Consider the following 21,291-nt stretch of genomic DNA (forward strand, 5'->3'; position numbering starts at 1 on the left):
ACACATCCTGTGTTTGTGTTTCTTTTATATTTTTACGTTTCTTTCATTCATTTCTGATTTTCATTTAATTTTCTTAGATCATTTCATATGGTCAGTTGTCAGTTTTTCTTAACGGCACTATAATGCATACATATGTATATTTACAGTACATATATATATATATATATATATATATATATATATATATATATATATATATATATATATATATATATATATAAACATAGACAGGTGAAAGATAAAAATAAAAACCTGAATAAAGGACTAGAAAAGCATAACAAATGCAGATACTCCCACACAAATGTATTAAATGATGCTATTAAGCTATGGCTAATATGCTAAGGCCTTCTCCACTCAACTGACAATTTAAGGGGGACTGGGAGGCTGTCCTGGAGGCTCACGGAGGGTCAACACCTTCTGAAGTCACCTCATGTTGGTTTTAGGTGCAGTCAGATTTGCAGTGCCTGCAGCTGCTGATGGACACATACTGGCTGTTGCAAGGCTGGAACCTGTGAACAGCCCAGGACAACACAGTCTGTGTACTTCACTACTTGAAACTTATTCTTTTTGGGTCTGGGTGCACTTGTATCACTTTTTGTTCCAGGTTGTAGATCCATCCAGGTCTCGTCAGCGGGGTCCTTGCACAAACATTTTTTAACTCATTAGGTTTGTGTGGCTTTATGAAGTGTCTCAAAATAGGATCCAGGATTCACTGGCAGTAGAAAGTGAGCACATTCTGCTGGTTTCCTCGTATAAGCACCGCAGGGCAGTGGAGGCCACAGGTCAGAGTGTCTAGCCAGGCCATGTACAGAGCGCTGGGGCAGTCGCTGTGTGGCACAGGAAGGCTCCTGGAAAAACATTTACATGTACATGACAAGTCTGCAATGACAAGCACAAAGACTGCTCTTACATGACTTATGAGAAAAAAAGTCAAATGAGTGCATGCTGTGGTTTGTAGCGAATACAAAGAGACCTTATGTGTGTATTGTTTTGCATCCCTGTGGACATCATTTTCATCTCCTGAAGCTGAGACAGAGGTCTGTATTCATGCCTGTTGTGTCAATTAAAGGTCACATTGTGTCATTTTGAGGTAATTTTGCATTTTTGAGGTCATTTTATGTGTCTTTGAGGTCAATTTTGCCTTATTGAGGTCAGTTTGTGTCTTTTTGTAGTCAGCTTGGGTCTCCTTGTGGTTGTTTTGTGTCTCTTTGGAGATCATTTTGTGTCTCATTGAGGTAATTTAATGTCTTTTTTGGTCATTTTGTGTCTCTTTGAGGTCATTTAATGTCTGTTTTTGGTCAAGTTGTGTTTGTCTGTATTCATTTTGTGTCTCTTTTAGATCATTTTGTGTCTCACTCAGGAAACTGGTCATTTGTTTGGTCATTTTTTGTCTCTCTGTAGTCAGTTTGTGTCTCCCTGTCGTTGTTTTGTGTCACTTTGAGGTCATTTAATGTCTTCTGTTGGTCATTTTGTGTCTCTCTGAATCCATTTTGTATCTGAGATCATTTTGTTTCTATTTAAGGTTATATCGTGTCACCTTGAGGTAAATTCATATCTTCTCTCTCGTATCGTCTCTTTGAGGTCATTCTGTGCCTAATTTAGGTCAGTTTGTCTCCTTGTGGTTGTTTCGAGTCTCTTCCTCAGTATGTCTTAATTTCATTGACATTTTACAGGTGAAGGTCAGAGAGCCTCCTGAAACTTTGGGCCCCGGGGCCTCTGCCTAGTGATGGTCAAATGAAGCCTCATGAACCACTTTCTTTATTTTCTGACCCCACCAGATGGCGCTCTTGGTTTAAAGATAAAGGATGAAGGACTGGCAATGAAGTGTGCTTTCAAACCTTTGTTGAACAGACAGCGCCATCTGGTGGCTACAGAAAATAAAGACAGTGGTTCATAAGGCCTCATTTGGCCATCACTACTTGGGCCCACAGCCTGACAGGCCCATTCATTAAATGCAAATACTATATGCTATTCAGGGGCGGGCTGGCCATAGGGAGGTTCGGGAGTATTCCCGAACGGCCGGTCTGTTCCAGGCCGAACCGGCCGGTGGTCAGAACGTTTTTTTACCCCATAAAAGGCAGCCACGGTTGAGCGCAGCAGCCTGCCCTCGCAGCTGCAGGTGGCAGTGGCATAGAGCGGAACATCAGACTGGGCCAATCTAATATTTTGCATATAAAGGGGGGATATGAGTGGTTAGCAAGCACTGCCTACATGGCCCTATCATCCCAGACGGGTCAAACCCGACTGGACCCGCGGGTTCGATCCAGGTTCGGGCCGAAAAAATATGCAAATGACTCGGGCCGGGCCGGGTCGGGCCTCGGGCTTCCTTTTTTTCGGGCAGACAATTAGGCTAATGCTGGTGTGTCGGCTGCATCGGGTCTGGGCTTAAACACCTGCAGGGTCGGGTTGTAATTTTCAGATCCATTGAGACCTCTAGTTTGTGTTTTTGGATGTGTTCAGGGCACACAGAACATTAAAGGTAGCCTATCAGCAATGTTACACCATACGTGCATAAATCATTAATCTGCTTTATCAATTAAAAATAAAATCCATACTGGCTGACCAGAAAAACGCACAAATTTCTTTACTGCAAAAGAAAACATAGCCTATTTCAGGAGAGAGTCTGTGTTCAAAGTTAAAAAGATAATATTTGAATATATAGGTTATACATCCTGTTTTCCTGTCCTGTTTCCACATTAATATATAGGCTAGCCATTTTTACCAGCTCAAGAAAAATACATTAAAGTGAGTAATTCATTTACTGTGTGTGTGTGTGTGTGTGTGTGTGTGTGTGTGTGTGTGTGTGTGTGTGTGTGTGTGTCTGTCGCTTTTGTTATGTTGATTTTTATATTGTATTTGTGTTCTAACACTGTGAATTCTTTGCTATAACGTTTATCATTGTTGCTGTTATTGTTATTATTAGCTGACAAGGCCAGTGTCAGTCGTGGAGTTGATGCAGAGGGACAGGATAATGCCAGTCATAGGAGTGAGGAGGAGGAAGAGACAGATGAGGAGGGACAGGAGAAGGAGGAGGAGGAGATGGAAGAGGAGGTGGAGGAGAAGAAGGAGGAAGAGGAGGAGGAGAAGGAGGAAAGTGGAGCAGGAACCACCAAAAAAACAGTGCCAGGTGCAGGTGCAGTGTGCAGGACTGGGTTGGCAATAGGTCTTTGCATAGAATTATATTATATTCAATACACTCTACTGACTGACTAATCTGTGTGTGTTGTGTTTAATATCATTAGATTGTTTTTATACTGCAAATAAAGTAAAATTATGGTTCCACTTGCGTCTGTCGTGCGATCAGAAAAAAGGCCTCTCCAAATCAAGCTCCCGGGCTGAATTTCAACCCCAGCCCACCCCTGATACTATTAACCCCTCCGTGTGCTTGGTTGTGTGTGTATGTGGATGAGAATATGTTTCTGTCTCACAAACTTCCTGATCAGTCAGCCCACTATTTTTAATGTGCACATGTATGACTGTATGTTCAAGGACCTCTTGTGGTTGCAGTGATTCACAGCTTTTGAAAAAAACCTGTTTTACTGACCGTTTTATACCGTCATTGACTGCTAACTCCTCACGCCCCTTAACTTGCCACAAGAGGCCATAAGTTTTCTGGAAACATACCGTCTGTGGCGGCCACATTTTTGCCCTGTCTTATAAACTGACATCCATAGAAACGTTTGGTCTCATTTTGAACTGGAGCATGTGCAGATTAATTCATTACCAGATTATGATCCTCTTCAGTTTTAATTACTTCTCTTAAAAACGAAGAAGGGGAGCATCCCCCTGATGAGGAGGTTCAGGATCTCAATGGAAAACTGCAACATGTGTATTAAATCTGCCCAATGTGCAGTAAATCTAATGAGTCTTGATAATTTTATTAAGCTGTCATGTCCTGAACTGAAATGATGATGTAAACTCTGTACTCACACAAGCACGAGAGCAGCGTGTTGGGAATTCCTCCGGATGATTTCGTTCAGCCTCACTTTTCTTTCAGACTGTGAGGGGAGGAAATTAATTAGAGACATCTGACAGAGTTTATTCACAGTGGGTGACATCAGAAGGGACAGCATGCTGTTACACATGAATGACATGTACACACACACACACACACACACACACACACACACACACACACACACCTTAAGTCTGAAGGCCTCAAACTCTTTGTCGGTTATTTTCCAGGGGGCGTTTTGTCTCAGTTCCTCCACTGAGATGCCCTCCTGCTGTTCATCATGTAGCCTGAAGGGGGCAACACTGTCCACAAACCTACTCAGGCTTAGATACAGCAAGAACAAAAGGGACAGAAGTCAGTATGTGGTGAAGGACACAAATACAGAATACAAAACTCTAATCTTGGTCTTTTAAGGTTGGAAGACCTCTTAAGGTTAAAGGGATAGTGCACCCAAAAATGAAAATTCAGCCATTATCTACTCACCCATATGCCGATGGAGGCTCAGGTAAGTTTTAGAGTCCTCAAAACACTTGCGGAGATCCCAGGGAAGAGGGGGTAGCAGCACAACTCCACCTAATGCAGGCTGACAGCGCCCCAGATTAAAACGTCCAAGAACACATAATTGAAACCACAAAATATCTCCATACTGCTTGTCCCCAGTGATCCAAGTGTCCTGAAGCCCCGACATAAAAAGTTGTTTGGAAAAACGTCATTTGAACTCTGTTTTTAGCCTCACTGTAGCCTGTAGCTCTAACTGCCTCTCTGTGCACCGCGCTCACGGTCATGGAGATATTTTGCGGTTTCAATTATATGTTTTTGGACGTTTGAATCTGGGGCGCCGTCAGCCTGCATTAGGTGGAGTTATGCTGCTACCCACTCTCCCCTGGGATCTCCGCAAGTGATGTGAGGACTCTAAAACTTCACCTGAGCCTCCCTCGGCATATGGGTGAGTAGATAATGGCTGAATTTTCATTTTTGGGTGCACTATCCCTTTAAAAGTCCATAGTGGTTTACTTTTCTTATTTTAAACCCTAAGTTTTTATGTGATTATATCATTTGTTTGTGTGTGGAAAAATCTACGAGGGTGCCCTTTAGGAAAGCCCCACTTGAAGAGCCAGAGTCAAAAAAATTCAAATACTAACTTTAATGGTTTTTCCTTTGTTTGTTCACAATAAAGCTACACCTAAAACAATGAAAAATACAGCCTATTAATAGAGATTAAAACTGTCCTGTATCTGTATCTGATCAGATTCCAATGCGTGTTGTGACCTATGAAAGTGAATTTGACGATTTTTTGTACATACTTCTTGGCGTGTGGACGCCTCTCACTGTCCGTCATGACTATAACGTCGTTAATATCCAAACGAAATCTCTTCAGCAGAGCGATCATCCTAAAAGAAACAACGATCAAAGTGTCAGCACACCAGTTTCCACAGACTGTCATATACTGCAACAGAAAAGCACCCATAAACTGGAGTAAGTCTGAAAATATTCTGAAAGATTTATGTATTGCCGAAAACGCTCCATCATACATCTACCAGCATTCAATTAAACAGCATGGATAAATGTATGCATGTTATTTAAGATATTACTATCTGACTTTAAAAAACAACAACCTGGTCTCACAGAAAAGGTTTGAAATGACTACAACCTCTTAATGAATTCCCTGGTTCAACAACCACGTAGTGGGTGGTGGTTAATGTTACGACTCCATAGATAGTATAAACTAGTGATGGCCAAATGAAGCCTCATGAACCACTTTCTTTATTTTCTGACCCCACCAGATGGCACTCTTGGTTTAAAGATAAAGGCTGAAGGACTGGCAATGAAGTGTGCTTTCAAACCTTTGTTGAACACACAGCACCATCTGGTGGCTTCAGAAAATAAAGACAGTGGTTCATGAGGCGTCATTTGGCCATCACTAGTTTAAACAGCAAGAAAGTCCACATAGGGAGGGTGGATGGGTCAAACACCAGACTTTTACCCGTGAGACTGCTGGTAATGTCCTGTGTGACACTAAAAGTCAGTGTTGACTGCTGTTTACTTAACTGATGTTTAATTTCAAATAGATGCATTGTGAGTTAAATTTGTAGTTTAGAAAAAATAGACAAAGTACAGGACTTATTGACAAGACCTACCCAGCACCATAGGGAGCCATTTTGTGCTCACCAGTAACTTGTATTATTCACTATTATTTATCATTTACGTATCCCAAAAGGTAAAACTGAGAAAACCTACTCGTTGCGGCCTTCCTCCATGTTTTGTTCATCTCCTACGATGAAGACCCTGACCTTACTGTGGTGCCAGTGTTTCCTCCTGGTGAGCAGGTAAGGCACCAGCAGAGTCAGACCTTAAAAGAGAAGAGAAATACTGCAGTTCAGAAAGAGGAGCTATGTTCAATGTGCATTTTAACATCATGCCTCAGTGTCCAATCCACTCCTCCTTGTGTCCACTGACCATTATAGTACTAAACTACGGTAACAAAGACTAAAATGTCATGTATTGATTATCACACATATAGAGTCAACATACAACCAGTGTATTGTACTTGTTTTTTCAGATCTAACCTCCGTCATCAGCTATCCAGTAGACGTCGATGGTCTTCTTCCCCTGGTCATTCTGAAACACTGTCCTGATCTGATCACTGTCACCTCTATCTGAGATGTCATCAACTGCAATGGCAAGAGGAGGATTAATGAAGTGCAGAGCAATAGTTATATTTACTAGAGGTGTGGACTCAAGTCACATGACTTGGACTCAAGTCGTGTGTAGTGATGGCCAAATGAGGCCTCATGAACCACTGTCTTTATTTTCTGAAGCCACCAGATGGTGCTGTCTGTTCAACAACAGTTTGAAAGCACACTTCATTGCAAGTCCTTCAGCCTTTATCTTTAAACCAAGAGCGCCATCTGGTGGGGTCGGAAAATAAATAAAGTGATAAGGCTTCATTTGGCCATCACTAGTCGTGTGCCCTCGAGACACAAGTTTGATGTCTTTAGACTCTTCTTGACAAAATCAAAAGAGACTTGCAACTCAACTCGAATTTTAACATTCGTGACTTCACTTGGACTTGAGCCAAGTGTCCAGGTAGTGTTTACTGGGGTTGCAGAGCTGTTTCACTGAAAACAGCTGGAAATGACACTATGAGAGCGGTGAGACTGAACCAAAGCAGTAAAGTTGTGGGCTGGGCAGGTTAACAATGAGATGAAATTCACTATGAAGCACCGCAAAGCTGAGAGGAGCTACAGATTAAGGTGATAGTTCTCTCTCGGTTCACCATGAACTTATGACTAAGGAGAAATCTGGACCCGTGGCTGGACCAGTTGGGAACCACTGATCTAATCTGTACACGTGCTCACCTGATAACCTCTCAGGAGACTGCTGGTCATCATTTTCAACAGATTCATCAGACTCAAAGCCCTGGTTCTCTGAAAGGCAGACATTACATCCTTCACCATTTCTTTTAGTTTAATAAATACACCAAGTTGTACAAAAGCATGTAGAGAAAATTCAAAGAGTCTTCATTTCCAACCTTCAAAATCAAACTGGTCAGAGATATCCAGCCCGTCCATCATCCGCAAGATACACAAACAGTAGTTGGAGTCGAAGGTATCACTGCAGAACAACAGGGGAAGAGGAGTTAATTAAGGTGGGAGACAGTTGACAAAATGTTTCCCCTTTTCTTTAACTACACTTACTATATGGTGTTGATATAATCTTCAATGCTCTCAGCAGTACTGTCTCTCCAGTTTGCCTTGAAGCCCAGGACCAGAGTGTTGGGCTTTAACTTTCCAAGACCAGAAGCCTTGAAAAAATGTCAAATTAAGAGAAAAGGTTTTAAAGAAAATACAAATAAAAACACACAAAAAGCCCCAAAACAATTGATTGAATATTCTATTGAAAGTGATATTTAGCACCAAAGAGATGATGCGTACTAAAGAAATGGCAAGAAATAGAAATATAAAAAAGTCTAAATGGCAAGGATGACATCGTATCACTTCTCGTCAACTTTAAGGTCCAGTGTGTAGGATTTAGGGGGATATGTTGGCAGACATGGAATATAATAAGTATGTTTTCTTTAGTGTATAATCACGTGAAAATAAAAATTGTTGTGTTTTTGTTATTTAGAATGAGCCGTTCTGTAACGGGGAGCAGGTCATTGTCTATGGCGATCACCATGTTGCACCGCCATGTTTCTACAGTAGCCCAGAACAGACAAACCAAATTCTAGTCAGGGAATATTATCAGACATTTGGCCAATCTGGGAGTAAGTTCCTTAACAAAAACTTTCCTCATCAATGTGCTCATAAAGGTGTCTAATAAGATTTGATAGATTTGAATTCAACTCCTGTAGGAAAATCTGTGACAGCTACTGAAAGTTGGGGTACCCAGAACCTTATCGGTGAAAAATTGAAAACGTTCACCTCTACCTTAAGCAGATTGTGATGAGTCAAACTAGGGTTGTTTTTTTTCAGGATTCTGGATTGATTGCAAGTACTTGTTTTGCACCAAAACCACTCCTTGGTGGAAAAACGGCCTCACCCAACTTTTCTGCTCATCACAACACCTTTTTTTTTATGTGAGTGTGAAAATAAATATTGTTGGGTGCGTGTAAATCAAGAAATGTGACTTTACAGGTTACTTATTGTTTACTGGTAACTGTTGCAGTTGGTTGGCATTCACAGCGAATGAGTGAGTTTGGAGTGGCAGGTGCCAGACCATTGAGTGTCTCATGGACAGACACAATGCACTCCACACATATCACAGCATTCTGCACAGCGTTCTCTCCATGCCTGTCTTGGACTGGATGGCTCTTTAGAGCATGTCTTTGGACTCTAGTGACTATGATGGTAGGAGTACATGGAAGAGTCTGGAGAAGACTCAGACCCAGACTCCTGAGACATTTGACATTGTGGAGCAGTATTTTTTTCTAACCACCATTCTAGATATTGAAATAAACATACAGATGCCACTAAGCCCCCATAAACCTAACACACTGTTCTTTTAAAACAGAATCTGAAACCAGATAAATTCCCAGTAAATGTGCCTTATACTATTGAACACTTGCAGCTTCTCAAATAAAAGATGTTTTACCTGTAGCAAGTGTCGAGCTCCAACTCTGAGGCTGTCTGCGTTGAAAGGAGTATAAAAAGAGCGCACCTTCCTCTTGTTCATCCACTTCACCAACCAATCTGTGGTATCCTGCGGCCGAGTCTGCCTGTCCTGCTCCTAGGGGACAATGGGATATGAGGACAGATATAAAAGCAAGCTAAAGACATTGAGCATAACCTGTAAAAGATGTCAGACAAAAAGCAACTGTACGGATTTTGAAAACTGGATATTTTCTCAAACACAAGGATATGAATCGTCACTCTGTTTTCCTTTCAGGAGCAACATTGCTGAGATGGCATGACTGACCATGATTATGTCTCCACAGATCATGAGGCTTATGTGTTTGGTGAAGGAACCGACAAAGTCCACTAGGGCTGGTCGCTGAATTGGTGGCCCAGTCAGGACAAGACATTGCGGTCTGAAACAAAACAGATTAGATGTAAACACGTGGGATATGTGTATGGGATCAAATTCAAGGTAAAAAATAGACTAGACAAATACTATAGAGAGACGTCTGTATGCTGGAGGATTACCGATGCGTGATATAACTGCGGTCTTTGGTCACTCACCTAAAATTCTTGACATGATCCTCAACGCCAGACAGCGAAACAGAGTATGACAAGGCCATGTTGTATGTACCCGCCTGGACTGACGAACCCCAGTTTACCTCTGCGCATACCAAAGCACACGCACAAGTTTGAGAGACAAAAGTAAGAGAGGGTTCTTCCTCTGTAAATCATACGGCTCTGACTTGGTGAACTTACTTGGCTTGTTGTAGTTGACGTATCCAAACAGGAAGAAGATGATGCAGAAGGTTGTGAGAGCAGCCCACCAGGTGAACAGGAACATCAGCACCACAGAGATCACTGCTCCAAACAAAGCTGTCCATCTACTGTAGTAGTGAAATGACGGCCTCCAACCTAAATGGGGTTACAACGGTTAGTAGAGGATCGGCAGGTAGCACATTTTTTATTTGTATCTGGATCTCTTTTAGCTCATCGGCTAATCTTCCAAGAGTTTACATTAATTGGATGGCCACACCATTGTCCAATATGGCAGCCAGAGGGCAAATGTCTAGCTGTGGTCGAACAGTCAAAACAATTATGTCCTATATCTTTTTCCTTCATCACGATGAAATAACATGACGTCAAGAATAAATGTGAGGAGCTGTTTGTGTCCTTACCATCCCCACCAATACAGTGCCAGATAGATTGGGACCCTTTACAGCCAGGTGTGATGTACAAACTATACAATTCAATTCAAGAAATGGTCACCCCTCTTCCCGGTCGATGGTTGTTGGGCCCATCCACCATCCCTCCCACCCAACTAACTCGAAATTCTGCCACCTTAACTTTCATTGTTATTCCTAAAGTATGGTCCAGCATACCCTATGCTGAAAGAGATAAGACAGGAAGCACTGAAACACCTTTCCTAAGCATTTACAGAATTTGACCAGCTTTTGTCATGGCTGCCACGGTGATACTTCCAGGTAATTTCACCCAGTTGGGAATCCTCCTAAGCAAAAAGTGACTAACCTGGCTCTTAGACTGGGACAAAAATGCGAGACACATGGTTACACCAAATTAAAGGGGAAAAAAACTTCTTAGGAGGGAGTCTGGAGGAGCATAGGTAGGCAGGCAAAGTGTGTATTGTTATGCAGGTGACAGCTGTTTTCTTCCTGTTTCCTACCACCAACTAATGTTAGCTGCATTATACCTTAATCGCAATGATTTCATAACCTTAAACCATGGCTTTTCTGAAGGCAATAACAAACAGGTAACTCACCGGGGGAGTTGGTGATTGAAGCGTGAAAGCAGCTGAAGTTGATGAGGCTGTAGGAACACAGGAAGAAGTTGGAGATCAAGGCTGCGATGTTGTTCAGGTCAGCTGTAATGATAAGGGAGAGATAAATTTGAAACCACATTACAAATCCAGAGCTAAATTAAGAAAACCACAAACCTATGAAAACTCCTTGAACTGTTTCCTTAAGAACATAACACCTTTTGTGAAGAGATGACCATTTAAAACAAATATGTGAATCAATAATTCAACAAAACAGCGACAGTATTCGATCACACCCACCGATGAGAATGAAGGCCACAGCAATGACGTAGCAGAGTAAATAGGCTCGGAGTGGCTCATCATTCTTCCCATAACCCTTTGCAAAGAATCCAATGTACGGGTAGATATTGTCTCTGCACAGACACTGGCAGATAGGGCAGAACATATATGCTCATAAATAAGTGCATCATGTTAGATTTTGTTACATTTCCACGGACGTTAGATATGAGGCAAAACAGCAAGGACTGTTTTTATTTTGTAAATGTTCTAGCATGTTTCCCTACTGAGGGATAATTTTCACAGTTTACAAGTCCCATAAAAGGCTACATAAATACAACATTTTAATCTGTAAATTCCACCATAGTCTTTTCTGTCAATGTGGTCATGGTCTGGCAGTTCAAGAATGGAACAAATCCTGGAAAACCTTGTATCTAAATTCATAACAAGGGTCTAATGCTCAAAAATTGTTAGTTAGGTGATGCTGGTCATTTTCTTTAATGAACCAACACTGGAGAGGTGAAAACAAAGAAAATCTACATTTTATATCTTCATACACAGACAGTGTGCCAGTTGGAAGATACTCTACAATAAAGAGGGATGCATTAACCATCTTTAAAAATGCAGTGTAATTATACCAAGCTAAAAAAGTACAACCATTTAAAGCTAATGACTCATTAATTTTCATTTTATTACTTATGTCGATAACAGAGTTCTGTAATAAAAGCACAATTAATCACCTGAAAGACTTTAGGGGCAGAGACGAGGAAGCCGAGTGCTGACGACAAGCTGGCTGCGAAGACACCAGCAGTGATGAGGTGATAGAAACCTGAAACTTGGCCCAGTACCTGGTTGGAATAGTCATCATTAAGGATGCATTATCACATTTTGTGCAAGGGTTATAGACACAGCTTTGAGAAGACAAATTCTAAACATCAGCATTTAAAGGAACAATATGTAAGATTAAGGGGGATTTAGTGACATCTAGTGGTGAGGGATTGCAGACTGCAAGTAGCTGAAATTTCTCCCGGTAAGAATTCCTTCAATGTTCAGGAAGTTTTTACCAAAATAAATGGAGCAGGTGAAAAACTAAATGAAGGTGTTTCAGGTTTAAAAAAAACCCTGCGTTTTCCTGATAGTTCTTGTGAAGGGGCTGCTTACTACGGTGGACAATTTGAAAATCTATCTAGAGCCGGTGTTTGTTTTGTCCATTTTGGGCTACTGTAGAAACATGGCGGTGCAACAAGGTGATCTCCATAATGAGGACCTGCTCCTTATGTAGATATAAACAGCTCATTCTCAGGTAACAAAACCAATGCTTATTTTCAGGTGATTATACACTAAAGAAGACATGGTTATCATATCCCAACTCTACCAATACACCGATCAGCCAAAACATTAAAACAACAGGTGGGTGAAGTGAATAACATTGATCATCTTGTTACAGTGCAACATCATGCTGGGAAACCTTTGGTCCTGGCATCTATGTGGATGCTACTTGACACACTCCACCCACCCGAACACCATTGCAGACAAAATAAACCCCCTCATGGCAACGGCACTTGTCAGTGATAGTGGCCCCCCAGCAGGACAATGCACCACGTCACACCACGAAAACTGCTCAGGAATGACCCCAGGAATGGGACAAAGAGCTCAAGGCCTCCATATACCCCAGATGCCAATCTTACTGAACATTTGAGGGACGTGCTGGTACTCCAGAGGTACCCCCGATCCACAGTGGGTCCGCCTTGGACCGGACTTGGCTCTGACCTGTCAAGGCATAGACACAGGACCTCTGGGGGGTGTCCTATAGTGTCTGGCGCTAACGCGTTGGCTTCAGATCTTTTGAGTCCTATGGGCTGTGAGGTGGGGTAATAGCATGTCCTGCAGATGTTTGATCAGAGTGGGATTTGGGGAATTTGGAGGCCAGGTCAACATCTTGAGGTCTCTGTCATGTTCCTTGGGCCCTCCTGAGCAGTTTTTGTGGTGTGGCATGGCACATTGTCCTGCTGGGGGACCAATGCTGCTGGGGAGTGCCGTTACCATGAGGGGGGGTACCTGGTCTGCACTGGTGTTTATGTGGGTGGAGCACATCAGGTGGCATCCACACAAATGTCAGAGCCCAAGGTTTCCCAAATGAACATTGCATTGTAATAAGATGATCAATGTTGTTCACTTCACTTGTCAGTGGTTTTAATGTTTTGGTTGATTGGTGTATATCCCCCATAAACCTACACACTGGACCTTTAGGGTAAACCGGCTCTTTTTACAAACCCAGTGTAAGAGCTTTGGACTGAGAAAATATTTGCTCTATTTTTTAATCCATGATAGGCAGAAGGTCTTCTGGATTGAAAAGTACCTTATTATTGTTGGCCAGACCATAATCACAAGACTGTGACTGGATGCACTCTGTGAAGTTCCAGCCAAAGTTGCAAGCCAGACCCACACAACCGTCACTGACGTTTCCAGTCAGAAGGTCAGTTATATTACCAGAGGCGTCCCGCACCACACACGACCCTGGACGAAGATGAAAATTGAGCGTAGCGTTAGGTCAGGCAGGACATGAGTTCAAGCTCAGCTCACATCCCAGATCACATGATTTTTTTCTATGCAACCGATTGGCAAATCTCATTCAGGACGCCCTATTTAAACTGCTCTGCCCTACCTACTTTTGCTGCTACCTCTGCAAGCTGCTTTGCAAGCTGCCTCCACCTCAGCTCCTCCTTTCCATGCCATGTCTGACTTATCAATGTCATTTATGTTTGTCATTGATGCTGCTCTGTTCTGTTCCCGGGGGGTCTTTTCTGCTGCTCTCTGTGCTTTAGGCTTTCAATGTAGGCACATGGAAGGGCAGGGAAGTTTGCTCTCTCTGCATCGGGCTTTCCTCATTTGCACATGGAAGGGCAAAAAGGTGTGCTTTCTCTGCCATAGGCTTTCCATGTAGGCACGGGAAAGCGGCTTTCTGCATAGGCCCAAGGAAAGGCAGAGAGGCCCCAGAACAGAGCCATACTGTTAAATATGATACTACAAATAGAAATAAAGTTTTCTTTGACTAAAGTGGTCCTAATTCAGGAATAGTCATGATGTAAAGTAACAACTTGACATTATTGTTTTATCTCTGAAAACTCTCTGAGTCCAAGATGAACTTGCTGCCAAGCAGGGTATGAATAAAGACTCTTTACACAGCTACATGACTGCTTTATTGTCTTCACTAGGTTTAATTTTCTGGAATAGTTGTTGGGGAATGCATTCCCTCTTTTGTAGAAAGCTCTCATATCTGGAGGACTCTTTGTATACACCAAAAAAAAGTTCATTGCCACTGCAGCAAATCAGTGTCAGAAAACACATATGGTCCTTTACAAGGAGATGGAAATGACTAACAAGTAAAACCTAAAGGTCTTCATGACTCTGGAGGTTCAAACACAAACCTGAAAATATTGGGGGTTTTTAGGAGGTGTTTGTCCTGGCCAAAGGGGCTTTATATTGGCGACCTGCTGAGTTATGATTAGGTTTGAAGGGTCCTCTGTGATGTCATGAATTTCTCATGCTGATTACATCTGTCGTTTGTCTCCTCTTTCTACAATTTTGAGCGCATCAACCTTCTTGTGCTCATGCAATACACTGATGACACTGCCCTTAATATGGGTGGCAAATCCTCAGGCCACATGCTTCCAATCTCCTCTCTAAAAGTACCAGCACCTTAAATAATCCCCACCAAACCAGATAATCAAACCAATCAAATGACAAGTAAAATCATTACAAAATAAAGTCACTTTGAATGACTAGTTTACCAATAGTTGCAGTTATTACTAGATAGCTGAATGTAGTCCAGAAAATGGCCATGAGGGTGCCTTTAGGGATAGCAGTAGCAGGGTCCTGCAAAAGGAAATAATACACAAGTCAGCATTCATGTTTGACTTGTTGGTGGCTGTGATGTAAAACCTATTCGTCTGATTTCTTTTTCATCTTACTTTGAGGTCTCCGGAGATGTTGGCTCCAGACAGGATGCCGATGGTGGAGGGGAAGAAAATGGCAAACATCTTGAAAAAGTTGTGTCCAGCTCCTCTCCAGTCTGGTTTCAGATTTGATATGAAGATTTCACCTGATGACAGGAAACAACAAAAAACAACGCTCTACTATCTGCTGATAAAGTATATAATATATACATATTCTAAAACTGGCGATAACAAGCTGTAATTAAAGGGAGTAGTTTGTCCCAAGAAGCCTGAACTCACTGCGGTATCCAAAGATTCCCTGGGCATTTTTCTCCAGACTGGGTGGTATCACTGTGCCCACGAAGTAGTTGGCAAACGAGACCAAGAGAACTATAAAGAACAGAATCTGGGTCTGAGAGACAGAGACAAACAAAAGAGAAGAAAAAAAAAGGAAAATGATATCATGTTGAGTAAAACATTTTAAGAGACAAGTAGATTTATCTGAGAAATCCAGCAAATAAAGTGAAGTGTGTCAGCATGTACTCACCTTGGACTCCCACTCCATTCCAGCCAATGAAATGAGCAGCAGAACAGTCACTGTGATCACGCCCACGATACGGACATCATTGATTGCATCAACCATGACAACATCAAACTCCTACAGTAACACAACCAAATTATTCGCACATCCTTCAGAAAAACAGAAACATGAAATGAAGACACTGTCCTCCACCAAAATACTACCACATATGTTTGTTAGCTTTTTACAACCCATACTTTTTGTGAGGCAGCGACCTCTAGTGGCTGTAGTAATTATGACAGGACCAAAGGAGGAAGTATGTTAATATGGTATAAAGACTGATAAAGTCTTTGTAGAGTGGAAGGGATCAAACAAACACAGGGCTTTCATCCAGGAGACCATTGTACATGTTTAAAACCAAGTTTTAACATTGAGTTGTTTTGAGTATGCAATATGTTGTGATAAATATGTTGTATGCCACATAACATTTGTCATGTTACGTTAGTACCAAACATACTTATTTTAACTCACACCGTGATTATTTTTAAACCTAACCAAGTAGTTTTTTTAGCCTAAACCTATAGAAGTAGTTTTGTTGATTAAACATATAGAAGTAGTTTTGGTACAACTGCAACCATTTCACAACGTTAGTCATCGAAATCCAACATGTGAGCAGTGACTTGCGGCTTCAGACACCAACAAAAACAGAGTTATAGTAACAGAAGTGTATTTTGAAAGAAGATGCATGTAACAGGCAGAACTTGACACGGTGTCCCAGAGCATCAACAGCCAACACACCCAGGGTACCTTTCACGTTGTATCTGGACGTGAAAAGTCCATGACTAAAAGTTGATATATGACGAGGTCGAAGTGAGAATGTGTTGGTTGTATGAGTTGGAGGACTTGTTGTATGTATAAAGAGCAAATCAGGAGTCATTGAGGGGTCTTTGCTTAACAGTTAAAATGTTTTTGAGTTCACATTCTTATTAATATATATCTTCAAAATCAAATTCATTTATTCATTTCAAGTTGTAAAAATTCTGTTAGACAGTTGAAAAGAAACACATCTATTATGTTAAGCCCAAAAGTTCAGAGGAGAGCTAAAATAGGGGGACCACTCATTGTTCCAACGGCCCAAAATTCCCAAACTGTCAGTTCGAAAATGTCCCATTAGACCGAAAGCCCATTCTGCTAACAGCCCTTTATCACAAAAACAAACACCCATGCTCGACAGTCCCATATCTCTGAAAATACTCACTCCCTGTGAAGCTGGAAAAGCAGGGATAGGTTGCTGAAAAACACCTGGGTTCAGTGGCTCAAACTCCGCTGGGAAACTGACACTAACTTGCAGGGAGTGTGTATTTTTGGAGAAACAAGATTTCAGAGCAATGGATGTTTTTTGAAGAAGAAATTTTGAATTTTGGGCTGTCAGAACAATGGCATGGCACCTAAATTAGCTGATCAAAAACAATTAAGGTGTGTTATCAGTGGTCATGTCAAACAAACTATTAGGCCTATATATTATTTTTCAGAGCATTCAAGCATAATAAGTACCTTCATTAGATCACGGACCACCTCTGCAAAGCCAACGGTGTTGAGTGCACAGCCCAAAGCGTTGGCAAAGGAAAACACCATCCCAATTGGCCCACCAATTTCAGGACCCAGAGAGCGGGAGATCATGAAGTACGCCCCACCTGACAACAATGTTCAACAAGAGATCAAATACTGTGTACATCATGTTTAAAACCTTAGTGCATAACTTAGCAAAGATTTTGAGACACAGGAAGTGACTGACCTGAGGTCACCCTCCCGTTGGTGGCGATGGCAGAGATGGAGAGGGCAGTTACTGAGGTCACCACCACAGACATCAGGATAATAAGCCAGGTCAACACTGAGATGAGACGAATGAAAGTATTCATCATTACTATGATAGTACATCAACTGTGGGACACTTCCCTCCATCTTATCACTGCCTGGGTTTATGGAATGGCCATCTTTCCAACAGTGAAGTACTTCTGTAACTTAAGGTTTTACCCTGCACCTGAGATTAAGCTCTATGAGCAATGTGCACACACTATTCTCATGCAACATAATGTGTAGAGGTAAATCCATTAATGTCACAGATAAGAGGGCGAGGGTGACACAATGGAGTTTTCTACTCACAGAACAGGGGAATAAAAATGACTGAAGTACGGAGGGATGAATTAACTCACAAATGCCTGCCTGAGAAGTGATCCAAGATAGGCGGAGAAACAGGATGACTCCCCAGATATTCAGCATGCAACGAACCTGTGACAAAAGTTCAATAAAAACAGCTGAGCAAGATTTCATAATTTCATATATCAAGTGTTGACATCAATGAAATAAGGAGTACGTAGAGCTTTGGTCCACGTTTCAAACACTATACTGTATATTCTCAGACACACATAAGTTATGCTCACCATGACTCCAGTCACCCAGCCGAATCTAACAGGAGCCTTCCCATGTGGAGCTTGTGATTGTTCATATCCACTGTCTGGCAGATGGCTAACTCCTGGGTCTATGGTGGTGCCCTGCATACCTGCCTCCTCCTCCTTAAATGCATTTCATACAAACAAAAACAAAAAATCAAATACCCTGATGATAATAACAGGAATTGGAATTTATTCACTTTTGGATTAAACTCTCCAAACAGATATCTGCATCTGGATCTGTAGACAATGGTACAAGATTTTGGTATCGGTAGCAGTTTGGTTTCCATTTGTAGCCTGAGTTGCAGTGGCACCCCCAGAAATTTTAAACTACGTCAGTATGAGAGTTAAGTAATTGCATACTGATAAACTTTGGCCTATTTTACAGTTAATATCACAAATTATCTGACGTGCATAGACCAATACAGGTGCAGATAAAATGTTGAGGTCCACAACAATCCTGTTTTAATATGCAATGTATCTGTATATCTCCAGCGGCAACCTCCAGGGCTTAAAAAGGAAGCTAAGGGGGAGTGCCAAAAACTGCAGTTCTTTGAATGGCCACTTGAGGTTGCTCCAGAGGCGAGTCAATCCCCTTAGACCAGGGGTCGGCAACCTTTCCTATTCAGAAGAGACATTATTGGCCAAAAAAATGTGTCTGGAGCCGTAAATCACATTTTAATAAAAGTTAATGGACTATTACGTCGGAATCAGCCCATTAACATTACAAATAGGTCTAAATGAGCATTCATTAATATGATTTACTACAAGGTGGCTGCTCTACAGTTGGCTAATTTCTTTTATTTATTTAGAAACATAACTTTGCAGCATTGTGGTGAAAGCTAATGAATCTGTCCACACATTATTAAATTCTCTATTTTCCTCCAAGACTTTTCCTTTGTGGAGCTAGCCTTACTAGATAGACTCCATGCTAACCACTGCTAGTGAAATTCTGCAAAATTTAGAAGGAAAGGCAAAAGGCTGTAGACATATTACATTTTAGTTGATGAAACGTTAAGCCACTTGAGATACACGCTGTGAGGCATCGCTGTAGTCTATGTGAACAGTCTGCGCTGCTAGCAATGGAGGAGGAACGCATTGGCTGAAATGCAATCTTGGAACCCATCAGCTATCGTCACGAGTTGCTAATCAAACTGTAAAGAATGAGCGGCACACAGAAGAGAATGCCTTGGCTTGGATATCCGTTGGATAGATAGATAATAGCCAATTGGTTCTGAAACTGTGGTTAGATAGGATTCCCCAGAGGTGGAAAACTTACCTCACATGCCCTGCGGAGAGCCTCAAGAGATGGTCGGCTCCTCGCCTGCTGGTTTGGCAGCGTGCTGGCATAATGCTCCAGCTGTGGCACCAGGTCTAACGTGCTGTAGAAGGAGGATCTCCGTAGCTCCATCCTCGAACCCCGGTGCTCCGAGCCACTGGGAAAAACAGGGAAAAATAACAGCAAATGTTGCAGTAAATGCAGAAGGTAATTTGTAATTGTCATGAGCTGCAGTTCCCTTAATGGTCACTAGATGCTCCTAATTGTGTTTTTCCATAATTCGAAGGTTAATGTTCCCTATTTCACAAAATATCTCCTCTCTCTCCACTTTAACTTTCGCAGAACATCAAAAGATATAACAGCCATCAATGACTTTAACTTAAAAACCAACAAAATGACATTAATCAGTAAGTAGTGTAAGAGAGCGGTTCCCAACTGGTGGGTTGTGGTCTAAAAGTGGGTCGTAGGTCCATTCTGAACACACTTTTGAAGTACAGTGAATGAGTACAGTGAGCTCCGACACAGAGCTTTTACTTTGAAGTGTCGTTTCCTGCTGTAGAGTGAGTGATTAATGGACAGCTACTTAATAGAAAACCAGCTCAATGGCATGGCCAAAGGCAAGTATGACTCTGAATATATGAAACTGTGTGGACTTTGAACCAATGGCTAAGGAGAAATCTGGACCCTGTGGCTGGACCAGTTGGGAACCACTGTTGTAAGATGACCAGGAATTACTTAAATTAAAGTAAAGTTGAACTTATGACTAATTCTGAAATATGGAATAAAGGACATGCCAGTTGCTTTGGAAAAACACAAACCTTGAATCCACGTCTGAGACAACGATGGTTGGAGGAATTTGGAGGTTTCCATTTTGTTGCTGGCTGCTGGCATCAAAGTGGTGTGGAGAGTACCTGAGAGGTCCTTCTTTATTGGCTGAATAGTGGACACCAGGGACCGACCCGTCACGTTTGGATATGAACTGCCCCATCGGCACGTCTTAATGATTCCTTTGTAACAATAAGGGAGAAAAGGGGCTGAGAAAAGGTGGTTGATTGTTAGTATGTTCTATGAAAATATTGTCAATCTGTAAACACTTATGATGATTACCAGTCTTAAAAGATTAGGTGGGTCAGTGGACTCAAAATTTAGAAGTTTTCAGTTTTTTGGCAACTACCCAGAATTAAAAAAAAAAGGGTCAATATAATTTAGTTGTTAGTTGATTTTTTTGGCCATTAGGGGGCAGTGGAACAAACTGAAAAAAACGTGAGATATTTCCACCTTATATGAAGTTGTTAATGGAAGTGTATGCTTAAAGCTGTGTTGTATGTTGGTTCGTAATTTTGTATGGGTCTCACCTTTCACATGACGCATACTGCAGTCACTTGAGCCATTGTTAAAAGTTTACTGATTTAGTATTGCACTCCTATAACATTGTCAAAAGGATCAAAATCAGCAGAAGCAGAGATATCGTCTATTTTCCCACACATTGTTCTTCTTTGTCAAAGCCTGGCACTTAAATTACCCAATAGCAACTTAACGCTAACTGTTCGGTCAAAGATTTGGGTTGTTATGCTGGTAGTTGCTAATGTAGCCTCAAAATGCTAGCTTAAAGCAGAGATGAGGAGCAGGTTACAGAGGTCTGAACTTCAAATATGCAGAACTCCAAGAACTATAAACAGATTCTGATGTGTAAGATCTAGGGCTGCCCCCTGATAGTCGACCAAATGTTAGTCAACCTGATTTGTTGGCAAGATTTCATTGGTCACTTAGTCGCAGTATAAAAAATCGTGGAACTCTATCAGGAGCTGCACTTTGTCAAAATAAATCAAAACCTATATGACTGGACCATGATATCTTTCCCTTTTTTTGTAAATATTCAGTCTGATAAATACAGAAAAGTTGATCTTTTTAGTGCAGGGCTACCCAGAGCTTTGCATCTGTCCCACAGACGATAGGCCTACACACTTATAAACAGGAAGAAG

General features: G+C 41.6%; 1 protein-coding gene across 1 annotated transcript; it reads right to left on the minus strand.

The window, feature by feature from the left end:
• Positions 1-709: 709 nt before the first annotated feature.
• slc12a10.1 (solute carrier family 12 member 10, tandem duplicate 1) lies at positions 710-20,297 on the minus strand. Its single transcript, XM_050067754.1, has 27 exons — positions 20,128-20,297; positions 19,310-19,466; positions 18,022-18,150; positions 17,794-17,869; positions 17,376-17,471; positions 17,135-17,274; positions 15,608-15,718; positions 15,361-15,472; positions 15,097-15,227; positions 14,917-15,001; positions 13,485-13,642; positions 11,866-11,973; positions 11,150-11,273; positions 10,853-10,954; positions 9,832-9,987; positions 9,637-9,736; positions 9,374-9,485; positions 9,050-9,184; positions 7,654-7,760; positions 7,488-7,570; positions 7,315-7,383; positions 6,523-6,627; positions 6,194-6,305; positions 5,260-5,346; positions 4,143-4,278; positions 3,931-3,998; positions 710-848 (listed from the first exon to the last, which is right to left on the minus strand). The coding sequence occupies exons 1-27, from the start codon at positions 20,295-20,297 to the stop codon at positions 710-712; spliced, it is 3,108 nt and encodes a 1,035-aa protein (XP_049923711.1).
• Positions 20,298-21,291: the final 994 nt, after the last annotated feature.

Source organism: Epinephelus moara, chromosome 17 (assembly GCF_006386435.1).
Source record: "Epinephelus moara isolate mb chromosome 17, YSFRI_EMoa_1.0, whole genome shotgun sequence".
Classification (NCBI taxonomy): domain Eukaryota; kingdom Metazoa; phylum Chordata; class Actinopteri; order Perciformes; family Serranidae; genus Epinephelus; species Epinephelus moara.